Source organism: Varanus komodoensis, unplaced genomic scaffold, assembly GCF_004798865.1.
Source record: "Varanus komodoensis strain SLA01 unplaced genomic scaffold, ASM479886v1 scaffold9, whole genome shotgun sequence".
Classification (NCBI taxonomy): domain Eukaryota; kingdom Metazoa; phylum Chordata; class Lepidosauria; order Squamata; family Varanidae; genus Varanus; species Varanus komodoensis.
Window position 1 is genome coordinate 23,598,384 of NW_025336598.1, and position 13,767 is coordinate 23,612,150.

Genomic DNA, 13,767 nt, shown 5'->3' on the forward strand with positions numbered 1-13,767 from the left:
ATCACAGTTCATTCTCAACAGTCCTTGTTTGAAAAGCAAAGAACAGTTTCTAGGAAAAAGTACTTGAAGAAGGGAAATTTAAAGGGCATTTTCAGTAGATACTAAGCATGCCGACATTAGCCATAATCAAGCAAGCCTGAGCCAATGTGAGTCACTAAAATGCCCTTGACCCTTGGCAATTCAGCTTAGCTCCTCCACATTTTCTTCAGCCTTTTCAGGACTAGCTGAAGCATTACAGTGAACGGTTTGAGTGACAAATGCTGCAGATAGCAAAGCTGACCCAGATCTGCTCTCCATTCAGGCTAAGTCTAATTAGATATTTAAGGCCATTTTGGTGCAACCTCAAACACTGCTTTTTACTTTGGAGTATTTTAAATGCAAGGAAAGTTGGGGGAAGGTTGTGATTTTTTTAAAGCAGCTGCATCCTCTTCCCTACTGCAGTGTGCAATTACCACATCATATATATGTCATGGGCCTGGTCCTTCAAACATACATGCTGGCATTTTGACACAGGACACCAAATCAATAAGACTCTTTTACTTTTACAAATCTTAAGGTAAAACCTTAATGCTTATAGTATTCAGAAATCATATAGCTGGTGACCACTAGCTAAAGGCTCTGTAAGAAATTCCACAACAACTCAAAACTAATAAATACAACCAGACAGTTGGTTTCCCTGCAGTAATTTCTGTGGCCCAGAATACAGAACAAGGAGCTGAATGATTCCTAAGGTCAACCTTCCCGGACAATCAAATCAAGGATTCTAGAACAGCCTTAAACATATCAAGGTTTGCACTAAACTCAAAATCCTTGCTGGCACCTCTGTGTTACATGGGGGTAGGTGATTACCTCTAAGAGTCAAAACAGGTTCAAGAGTTAGTCCAGAGGTAATGTACACATGCAGAGACTTTGAAAACTATGACTTCTACCTTAGTATGGATCCAGGCATGGAAAAATCCAAGAGTTAGTATTAGGCTAGCCATGGGCTGTGGTTGATGAAGATTCACAATCAAGCACAATCTAGCACAACTAAAATTCTTCTCTTCCTCTTCTCTTAGGTTCTCATAGAGAAGCTGCCAGCTTCCTTCCCAGGCAAGGTCAAAACTAGCAGCTTGATGGGAGTAAGTTACTACCTGCTCTTTCCTGAGAACACTGACAGATAAGCTCACATTGATTCTGACATTTCACAGGCCCAAACTGTTCTGGACCACTCCAGACCAAATTCCAGATACAAACTGTAAAAGCTATTTCAGCACTAGAACTTGGCCCCAACAGGATCTGAATGGTTTTGATTTGTTGACAGATGAAGGTATGACTGTGCCACATATCTGGTTTTGCCCACAACAGCCAATAAGCCACACCCATGTATTTATGTTATAGGATGGAATTCCCAGCACAGATTGCTGTTGAACATGGGTGGATCCATTTATACATCTTTGGCACAATGACATCTATGTTGGCAACAGCATTACTTAAGTGAATGACATAATAATATTATTGTATGTTTGAAATTCCAGTCAACACAACATGATGATAAACGTCCCCTTTGAAATGTTCAAATAAAGCGATTTACAGTGCTCAGTGGAAGAAGAACATAGCAGCAATGCATATGAAGTATGGAAATCCCCAGTTCAAATCTTCTCTTAGCACAGGATATGGTAAGTAGCCTTAGACAGCCTATTATTTTCAGCCTTTCCCCATCTTATCTGCAATGCAAGATAATAACCGATTCTACCATATGTAGAGTCATAGTGCCATACAACATTCTGATAAGCAAATTAACAAAAACTGGACTAGATGGAAAAACTCTTAGGTGGATCCAAAATTGGCTGCTAAATTGGACACAAAGAGTGCTTATCAATGGCACTTTATCAAATTGGATGGAGGTAACTAGTGGGATCTCTAGTCAAGATCTCTTCTTGCTGATTCCAGATTGTAGGACACAGAATAATCAATTCAAGTTGCGAGAACCTAGATTCAGGCTGGACATCAGGAAAAGCTTCCTCACTGTCAGAACAATACAACAGTGGAAACAGCTGCCTTGGAGAGGTGGCGACATTCAAAAAGAAACTGGACAGCCATCTGAGTTGGATGGTGTAACTTGGTGTACTGCAACAGCAGGGGGTTGGACCCAATGGCCTTCATGGCCCCTTCCAACTCTACTATTCTATGATTCTGTGTGCAATTACTGTATATGTGAAGCATTTGGAACACTCAACATGGTTAGCCATCACACAAAATATCTTAAGAATTGATCTGAAAGTGTCAGTTACATTTGTCTCCAAAGGTTGTTTAGTTAATTTTGACTAATCATGTGCCATATAAATTCAGCAAGAAGCTACAGGGGTCCATGGTAAGCTCTCTTTTATCCACTAGAGTTGAAGTTTCTTCAAACCTGTGTCCCTGAATGAATTATTGGAACAGAGTGATTTGGCCACCAGAGGTTCTGTTTGTCAGGCTTTGTTATTAGTAACATGGATGGCGCATGAGCAATTTTCACATCTACTACTTCTCCTAATTTTGCAAAATCTGAAACAGTATATGTATCAGGATGAAATCGGCTACAGTTTATAATTTCAGAAGAGTGAGTTGTATGTCAAAATGTGCATAATGTGTGATTTTTCAGTTGCCTGGGCTCTGGGAAAGAGTGTCTCTTTTTTCAGGGAAACATGGGTCCCCTGCCTGCCTCTGCCACAAGTTCATCTTTCTTCTTCTTTATCTGAAGGGAAGTCACTGAATTTTGAAGCAGGAATAGAGAAATTAATTGGGAGTAATTCCCTGATTTTCTCTTAGCTCAACTATGGTTATGTACTCTTGGCAAATTTTTGAAACCATCTTTGTTTCAAAGGTACCACCTTAAGGCATGGGGGCATGAGGGGAACATGTGAAAAACCCAACCAACCACTCTTATTTTTACATTTTCCACACATCATTGCAAGTTAATTTTAATTGAAGAGGAACTACTGATTTCATATGTGTTGTGATAGGATGCAAATTAATACAATAACCTGATTTGAGGTTATTTGGATGAAAAACTGATTAGCTAGCTTAGCCATCTGGAAAAATTCAAATACATCCTAGCAATGGTTCTAAATTTGCATATATAAATATCATTAAGCATGTGCAAATTCTGTGCAGATTTGCATTCTATGGGTCTGTGCTTCAAAGCTTTTTAAATGCCTACTGGTGCAGTTGCCAAAAGCTGTGCCATCTCTTGAAATATGTCAATAGTGTCTTGGAAAAGAACAATGACATTCTCCTGTATGGAACAGGAAATGAAACAGAAGAGAAGCAGATAATGTTACAGTGTGGACTTCTCTGTTCTGTATCCTACTGGTTATATTACTCCTATAAAGAATCACTGACTTTGGTATTCAGTAGTTCCTCTTTGAATAATGGCAGCTCTTAAAGTAATGCTTATATATTTATTAATTACTACATCACTTATAACCCACCTTGTTTCCTCTTGCAAGGAACCCAGGACAGCTTACATGATCCTCATCCTCTGCATTTTATCCTCACAATAACTCTATCTGGCTGAGAATTGGTGACTGACCCAAAGTTACCCAGTGAGCTTCATGGCTGAGTGGGAACTAGAACCCAAATTTCCCACACTCCAGTCCAACACTCTAGCCACTACACCATACTGGCTTAGATAGCTAGTTAAGCTTAGGCCATAAATTAAGACAATTATGGAAATTATAATTTTGTATGAACTTATGATTCAGGAAATGGCAACAGTCACTCTCTGACTGAAATGTATAATAATATTTCAACTGTTAAACTTTCCCTTCCAATAGCTATTAAACAAACAACATGCCCTTCCCCAACCCTTTTAAATGATCAAGACTCATCATCAGGTACTTTCAGATCACCTTTGACATTTTTAAGTTGGAGAGAAATATTATCATGTTAAATTTCTGTAACATGGATGGGAAAATGTTCTTGCATTGCTCTTGGAGGCCTTTTGGAAATAGGATGTATAAATGCTCTGTGCTTCTTGTTCTTCCTCAGTGTTACATCTGAAAAAACATTTGTTGGATTTCTGTCATCTGAGAGTTCTGTTATGTGTTTCTGTATCTCTCAAGAAGGAGAGATTCAATCATTTATTCACTCATTCACTCAATGTATGGATTGCTTCCCACCTCAAAAGCAATCTTGAAGTGATAACAAGGAAAATGAAGTTAATTTAAGCCATAATCTGTATAACACAAGAACCCAAATATAAATACAATTAAAACATAATCTAAAAACCCTGGAATACTAAAAATATTCATTCATAATACACAGCAAACACTCAAATAAGACAAGCACTGAGATGCAAAGATTTTGAATTTTAAACATAACTCTGCTGTAGAAGAACTGAAACATGGGGCCTTTGAGTACCCTGTTCTTGCATAACAGGATAGCATCCAGTGTGGTTTTATGTAAGTATTTACTCTATGCAAAAGGCTGTAATATGAGACACATGACCAAAGAAAGCAATATGGTCTGTGATGATGATAGCTACCATGTGGGAACAGGGAATGTGAGAAAGCTTCAGTAACAAGACTCTAAATCTCAGCCTAGTTCAATAGCTTGGACTCAGAATTCCAAGTGTCAAAGCCAAGAAGTGACATTATACATTTATCTGAGTGTATTATCACCCTACAATCGTGTAGCTTTCTGAATGCATTTTTTTCAAAAAGATTATTAAAACACCAAGCTCCAGAAGTGTATGGCTGGTTACCAAATGTTAACAAACTCTGATTCATTAAAAAAAGCAAAGTGACTTCAGAAAGATCAGTGTCTGACCCAGTGAGAATAATCTAAACATATAAAAAGGCTGGATATAGATGAAGAGAAGCTGCTGTTGATTCATTCCATGTCGCAGCTAGTTGGTTGGATACATGTACTCACCCATGCTCATTTTGATTGGCAAATTTTCTCTGCTTGCAGCTTCCACTAGGTGTCTCCTAACTTCCATCACAGCTTCTTTTTGTTTGAGATTCATTAAGGACTCCCACAGAGCTTTAGCAGCTGGATCACTGTAAAGAAAGAAAGAAAAACACTCAGATTTATACAAAACATCTTCCAAAATCAAACAAGCTTCTGTGAGCTTAGTGGAGTCTATGATGTGGCTAGCCTACTTACTTTCAAGTATAGACCTAAAGCTCAACTTCGGGGAAAAAAAGTCAATCTAGGGGGTGGTATTATTATAACAATCTAATACAGCCATTTAGCTGACATTATAGCCATAAAATTATAAAGAACGGTCAATTAATGAATCACATTACTGATCAAGCTACCAATCCAAGCATATAACAATAGTTCTAGCCTGCTTGTGTTGGCTGCCTATAAGCTTCCAAGCCTGATTCAAGGTGCTGGTCTTAACCTAGAAAATCCTACATGGCCTGGGACCACAATACTTCATGGAAAGCTCTGTCAAATTGCAATCTACCAAGACACTATGCTCAACATGCAAGGCCTTCCTCGGAAAGCCACCTCTAAGGAATCACTCGCACACAATAAAGAGAGCCTTCTCTGTGGTAGCCTCCAAATTATGTAATGATCTTCCCAGTGATGCCTGCTTGGCAACAACTTTATTATCCTTTCGACACTAGGTTCAACCTGCCTTCGTTGCCAAAGAATTTACCAATTCTAATTATTACATGGCGTGAAGGGATATTTTCAGGTGTTTTTAGATGCTGTTTATCTAGCATTATGAGCTTATCTTACTAGTTTAGTTTTTCAAATTTAGTATTAAATTTTAGTGTAGTTTATGAGGTTTTCTACTGCTATTTATATTGTATTTTATTAACAGGTATACACTGCTCAGCTAATGCAATATAGATATAAGTAAATGAATCAAAACTACAAAGAACAACTGAAATTAGAAATTGCAGACCTAGAGGAAGGACTATACAATCAACTATGGGCTAATGAATCAATTAAAAAAGCACTGATGCCAATAATAGTCTCATATTTAGAGACAGCTTAATAAAAATTTGATACTCCATGAGGAGAAGAATTAGTGCACCGATCTTTCCTATAAAGTCCCCAACAGAAGCATACTGTGGAAAACATTCTAGAGAAAACAATGGTCTTATAATATACAGAGACATGGTCAACCATCAAGGGTGAATTAAAGCATGACAAGAAATAAAAGATAAAGGAAAAGACATAGTATGGCCCTTTTATCAGCAGCAAGTTTCTAGATTAAAAAGTATATTTACACTGGAAAAGGCATAATAACAAATTTGACAGACTCTTAAATTATAATAAAAACCCATAAAATTTACCACATGTCAAGCACAAAGAGAAAAATGGTATAAGATGTATTTCTGGTGATATATTACAGTATTCTGTATATTAAAAATATACAGAAAATGGACAAGAACTATACTAGAAAATGTTGGAAATGCAAAGAAATAGGTGGAACATTTTATCACATGCGGTGGACATGTGACAGAATTTTAAAAAATGGAAGCAGATACATGCTGAGATGCAGAAAATATTTAAAAATGTCTTTCCGACGGATTCCAAGAACATGTTACCGAGTATTGTCCAGGAGACTATCCCAGAGATTATGTCAGAATTCTACAAATATATGGTAGCAGCAGCAAGAGTGATAATTGTCTCAAAGAGGAAAACTGAAGGTTGCTTAGCTGTTGAAGAGTGGAAAAACAAGCTAGCCTACTATGCAACAATGGCAAAGTTAGTTATGTCAACAGAAGACCAGCTGAAGAATTTACTCAAAGATGGAAGATTTACTTTGAACAATTTAAATAATGATTAAAGAAAATATGATTTATACAAAGGTTTGTTATTTCATTTGCACCAAAGCAATCTTGAGAGCCATAACTAACTGTATAGGCTAGATCAATATATGATTGTGACTTGAACAGTTGGGACAGAAGAGTAGTTGATGGAGACCTTTGTTTATTATAAATGTGCTTAAATTAGGAGTTGCTTGTTAAATCCTTACAATGACACCAGGCTTCTGTCTGTCTGTCTTTCTTTTTCTTATTTATATATTCCTTTATCCCTGTATTATGTTTCCTAAAAACAAATAAAAAGATTCACCAAAAAAAGGGGAAAAAACTGCAACAAACATCAAGGATTAACACTGCAACCTATTTCTTAATTCTCTAGAACAGTGCACAGTCAAAAATGGCAAGACAGAACTAGGTTAGTTTAGGCCTTCCTTCAATACTGCATTTGTACTCTTTCATAACCTCACTTTCTAAAGCTGAAAGCTGTTAGGCTGGAAAGTTAAGGTGGGCACTCTGAAGCAGATGATATATACAATATAGAAGGTGGATCAGCCATGCAGGTCAGTGAGAAACTTTGGAAAAATCACCGTTTTATCCTAAACTATTCCAAATGATCTTTGTGAATATAAAATGCAAAAGATCTATATATGTGTTCCTAAGTCCCTTGTACGAAAGACAGAAATCAAGTGTGATGATTACACAAACCTTTAAAAGGCCTGTCAGAGTCACAAATGTTCACATACCACGACTGATACATGCATTAACCAGATATGAATCATTTATATAAGTAACGTTTATAGGATATAGACCCCTGACATGGACTGGTATTTACGGAAAACTTGGAATGATATTTCTTTGATACTCGGAAAAGGAAGCATTACCTATGCCTACAGAACCCGTAAAGCAACTGGTAGAGTGAGCCTGCCTATACCGAACAACAATGTATAAGTCAGGCTTGTGCAACTTATGGTCTCAAGCCAAGAGAAATCCATCAGTGAGATAGCATGTCCTGCCAAATATCTGACAATCCAAGTAGTTCTGCAGTCCAAGCCAGAGCATATTCAATATGTATATATATTACCCTGAACATAAACAACATCTACATGACTGGGGCTTTACTAGTTTTGGGGTGAGTCAAAGCAAACATGTATTACTTGTATCTTATATTATTTTGGGAAACATCTGGTTCTTCTGAAGGACCCCTTCACAAGTCCTTCTTTTTCAAAGAGTAATTAAGTGAAAATAGATTTCTGAATGGACACAAAGCAATGGATGTTTAACGGTGTTATTCAACTAACCTAGTTCAGACTTGATTTCCTTGATTCAAGAGATCTCTCCTAGGCAAGTAAATCAGGTTGTTTGAATCATCCCTCACTATTTTGAAGAGAACTGTGGCATATTTTTAAAGAGAACTGGAAGATACTATGTAAAGTACACTACAACACCTTCATTCCAAGGTAATGTCTGACATAAAAAGTAATTCAAGCATGGAATAATAATTTTCTCAGTTGTTTTGACTGTCCAGTCCACAGTAATCTCATCTGTTTGCAATACCAATATATGCATCAATCTATATATATATTTCCATCAGGCCTATATAATTTGCTTCAAGCAAGTTTTTGCAGCAATTCTTTTATTTCTGAGTTGTTAAATTTTGGTTAAACTTAGTATTCAGCTCCATTTGATGGAAAAGAACATTATTTCCTAATACCAAATAATTTGTTGACTAAACTGCATACACAATACATGCACTTTAAAAATGTGCATATATGACAATAACAAACAAAAAGAAGGAACTACAAAGAGAGGAAGGAAGGAAAAACATAAGGTAAAAATATCCACATACAATAATCATTTTTATCACCTTTTGTAGAAAGAAAAGCGGGGGAAGGAGTTTAACACTCCTGCTTCAAATATACACATGAATAGAAGCATTCAAAATAAACATTCAACCATGCTTGGATCTCCTCCTTCACCTTCCAACTTGCTGTTGGTGTGGAAAGAGCCACACCAGCTGCTTCTCTGAGGCTGCAAGGGTGACACTAGAAAAGGAGTAAAGGGGCATTCTAGAGGGAGGGCGGAGGAGACTGGGGCCACTAGGATATGACACACCTGGCAGTGATCCAGCCTCCTTCCTCCACATCAAACAACTAGACAGCTGAAATCAGCCATCTAGAAGCCTTTGCAGGGTGTGAGAGGAAGGGATCTTCTCCATGCTTCTCCTGCCCTGCATAGGATGCCCATAAGCCTCTGAGTTCAGAGGGCTATCGGCATCCCCATTTGCTTGCACTCTAATCGCCTTTCTAATTGTAAGACCTCTCAATATCCACTTTTGTTGTCCATCTTTTAATCCGGAGAAATGTAATTTATGAGCACATCAACATCTGCTATTATCACAGATTTTTCAAGAAAAGAATCAATACAAGCAATGACTTATAGTCAAAAAGAAGCCAGTACATGACAGGCCCACATCAGATGTCTCCATGAGGCACTGTCTTTGATACATTGTCAGCATCAGCTTCTTCTTAACAAGTTTCTGTTGTGTGTAATATATGCAAAACATCGATGTGCTGAATCAGTCTGAATTTCACCTCTGTATAAATAGTACATAAGGAAGTTAGGATGACTTTTATTGAATGATCTATGCACAGTGTTCCAAGTCCCTATTCCATTTCAGTTTGTTTAGCAACTCCTTCCTATTCAGAGAAAAACAGTGGATACCCAGTGTTGCACTTCCAAATGTTGCACACACACACACACACACTTCCAAAATGCTTCATATAGTTTTTGAAAATAAGTTTGGGGAATGCATAAAGAAGTAAGTTACCTACAGCAAGACATACTTCTTCTGGCATACTTTTTAAATTACTATTTATCTCACTTCAGTAGACTAGCACATTAGTCAATGAAATAAAGGAAGATTAGAAAGATTGTTTAGAAAGATCATGAAATTGTATTAGTCATTATAATGGCCTGGAGATATGTTGCATTAGCTATGAGCCAGAGAATATGCATACACAATCCTAAGTTGCATGTAGAGACTCTAGAACAGATGGCTAGCATTGTTGACTTTGACAGAGCCTGTCCCTTGGATTCAGCCTTCAAAGCACCAAAATGTATTACTGGTAATATCATGGGTGCTCATGTTGATTTTTTTGTTCTGCAGGCATATTTGTAGAGCCAGCTTGGATTACTGCACCCACAATATTTGCTTTCATGCTCTGACCACCATTGCTGGATCAAGTTGACTATAAATTCCAAAGCTTGAAAAAAGTGCAATTTCTTAAAAGTTCTCTTTCTATCCCTTTGGCTGTTAAGTAAATAAGACACGATAATTCTGAAAGCATTGAAAGATTATGTTTCAGAGTATATTGCCCTTTCTGGGAAAGGGACTCCACCTAAACATCATGTTTTAAGGAAACAATACTAAAAAGTATGCTTTCTGCTCACTGAAAGATACCATATCAGCTTCATCTTGGTCTTAGGTTCAAGTCATGTCTCTTGCCAACATAACTTCTGTCTGAAATAAAATAAATATATTTTGCTTTGCAATAAATGTCAATTGAAATTTACTGAAAGTAACAGGAAATACCAATCTTAAAGTCATCTGCAGCTCTGTTTTAATGCAGGAGAAGGTGAAGTGCTGAACCATGACAATGACTCAATTAAATATAAAGTAGAAAATTGTTCTGGGCTGTAATATGAACTTTCATTTTAATTATTTTTTAATTTTATTTTTTAATTTAAAGTAAAACAACTATAATAAACAAAGCAAGCTGAAATAGACTAAATTGGAGCAGCAAACGTATGATTCTTATATCTGGCACAGGTTTTATATGTTTTCAAACATTTCATTATTAATCTATGTCTTAGCCTAACAAGGAGCATGATAAGAGAACACCAAAATGTAACCCTGGCTGTCACATATATAGGTTCCCAACATTTTGTCACGCTGCAGTGGATAAATTTCAGTGCATGTGCACGTGCACACACACACATATACACACATGTGCCCACGATTCTTAATAATTGTAGTTAACACCCTAAGTGCCCCATGCAACCTTACAAAAAGTGCTTACTTCTGTGCCTACAAAGCAAATATTTGCCATTGATTCATATAGGGATGTTCTGCATTGGGAACATCATCTGTCCTCCCTTAACAGTGTTCTTGCTGTACCAAGAGGTAGCCTACATAGAAGTAATATACTGGCATTTCCGTTCTTGTATAAACCACTGGGATTCCCCATGCACAGTGATACTTCCATTTTAATGGCCTCATTTTTCTGTAATCCCCTCAGCTCTTACCACTTGAGTTTGTCATTATTAGAGAAGAAGAAAAATATGGATCTTAATCCTTCTAAAAGGACATCCATCTTTGCACTGAGCATTTTCTTTCATTGGTGCCAAAGGTACTCATGTAGATTAGAACTCAATGGACACTATGAAGCTTAACTATACTTTAACCTACTTTAAGTCAATGCTGCAGGAAATGCTAACAGATTCAGTCTTCTTAAAACTGCTTTACGTATAACAGTTTCCTCAATGACCATTATTTCTGTTAGGAAGACAGCAAGTGCACATCACATATAGTTAGCACACATGTGTTTATTCAGCCATGTGTATATATGGTGATAAGCCACAATTAGCCACATCTTGTGTGTCCATGTGGTACATGTACATATGGCAAATCAGGCACAGTGCTCCAAGCTTATGAATAGCTGCTCATCCTGTTTCCTGTGGTGGTTAACTATCACCGGTGGACAAACTAGGCAAGGAAGTGTTTGTAAAGGGGTAGCAAGTTGGTTCTTACTTTTAGGTTGCTTATGTGTTGCAAATTACTAACACTGTGGGAATACAGGCTAGTAATTTTTTTCTGAAGATCAGCAATTTTATAGACATTAAGACTGTGGCCATGCTGGTTTCCTAGTTTGAAAAGATTGTATTCATACATAAAAACAACATGTGTACAAAGAAAAACATATTTAAAATATCCAATGTTAGTGTTCTTAGTTATGTTAATAAATGCAATCTGATGCAGCAACAATTCCTGATTTCCTAGTCAAAAAGCATTATCCTCATTGGATTAATGGTATTTAAATTCCCACATTTTTTCATAGCAAAACATGCAAATGCATATTTTTAAAACCAGACAGTCAACATTAAAGAACTTAAGTATTTTCCTGAGTAATTTAAGACTATTTCCCAATTTCATTCCAAGCCCTCAAGCCACTTTGATGGTGCAATCTGCTCTAGACTCAACTTTAACCATGTATTTTGGCACATATACAAAAGTTATTGGTTATTATTTGATTCTAATGCCAAAAGACAATGATATATAGCACTAGAAGTAGAGCTATAGTTTCAATCTTCTCTCTGGGCAGTTTAGAGATACTGCTCTTCTACTCTCCCACTTTCTGTGCTGCAGTTAATAATTGACAGATTTGACATAAATTGACAGATTTGGTTCCTACAGCATAATCAGCTGAGAATTCAGTGCTCCAGGCAGAAGTCATGCACACCTTTTGGCAAATGAGTTGCACCAAGGATTCAACCCAGGGTATGGTCTGAAGGCAAATGATATTGATACAGAAAAGCTTGCTGATACTTAAGAAATCTGGGTCTGTCTATGGGTAGATGAGAGACAGCATGAAAACCTGGTGGATGCCGCCTTGCATTCCATTATGGAAGAAAAGAAGGGGTTCATGCAGTGGTAACCTCATGGACAAATTAATGCAATGCATTGTACATGGGGCTACCCTTGCTCCTGGTTCAGAAGCTGCAGCTACTGAAGAATACAACAACTACAGTGCTCAGCAGACCACCCAGCTAAGTACACATTAAACCTAGGTTGAAATAAATGTACAGGCTGCTTATTAGGTATTAACAAAGTCAGTTTGTTGACATACAAAGCCTAAACAACTCCAGACCAGGATACTTAGCAAATTACTTTCCCCTAACTTCCCTCAACTAACCTTTAAGATCTTCAAAGGAAGCCTTATTTGTTGTTCTGAAACTAATACAATGTTACCGTGTAACATCTCAGAAGCAGGCCTTCTCAGTAGTAATACCTACTTGAGTAGTTTCCACAGGCTGTTCTGAAGGCAGAAAATGCGCCTGAAGCCAGAAGAGATGCTTTTAAATACCTCCTGAAGGCACTTTTTATGTAGGGTTTCTCTGGCTTGTCTTGATTGATTGATTGATTGATATCCTGCCTTTTTCCTACAAAGGGCTCAAGGCAGCTTATCATTCTCCTCCTCCATCTTATCCCCACAACAACAACCCTGTGAGGTAGGTTGGGCTAAGAGTCTGACTGGCCCAAAGTCACCCAGATGGCTCCATGGCTGAGCGGGGACTAGAAGCCAGATCGTCTGAGTCCTAGTCCCATGCTCTTAACCACTACACCACACTGGGTCATTAGGCATAGTTAATCTTAATGCTGCTCCATTTTACTGCACTCTTTTTTATTGCTACTGTCATTTTATCTGCCAGCAACTTGTCTTTGACTTATGGCAACTACATGAATGAAAGCTCTCTGAAATGTCCTATCTATAACATCTCTGATCAGCCCTCCTTCTTCTGCCTTCATCTTTCCCTAGCATGGTTGTTTTCTTCAGCAGGTCTTTCAGTTTCACGTCCAAAGTATGGCAGTCTCATTTGTCATTTTTGTTCCTAGGGAGAGCTCTGGCTTGATTTGATGTAGGACCCATTTGTTAGTCTTTCTGTTGGCCCTCAGTATTTGTAAAGCTCTCCCGCAGGACCAGGTTTCAAATGCATTGACTTTCTTTCTGTTAGTTTTCTTAACTGTGCAGGTTTCAAACCTATACTGAGTGATTGAGACTACAATCATGGTCTTGGTCTCCAGTGAAGCATCCTTACATTTGATGATCTTTTCTACTTCCTTCACTGCTGCTTTCCAAGTCTCAATCTTCTTTGAATTTCTTGGCTGCAGCCTCCCTTTGAATTGATTATTTGTTACTGGTAGTTGTCATTTTTAAATAATATATTTAAATGT

General features: G+C 37.5%; 1 protein-coding gene across 1 annotated transcript in view; it reads right to left on the bottom strand.

Annotated features, from left to right (window-relative positions):
* The window catches only part of SCFD2 (sec1 family domain containing 2), a 179,999-nt gene that overhangs the window by 144,711 nt on the left and 21,521 nt on the right, over positions 1–13,767 (bottom strand). The window contains exon 3 of the mRNA XM_044417834.1: positions 4,900–5,027. Within this exon, the coding sequence (XP_044273769.1) occupies positions 4,900–5,027 (128 nt within the window). The remainder of the gene's footprint in view (positions 1–4,899; positions 5,028–13,767) is intronic.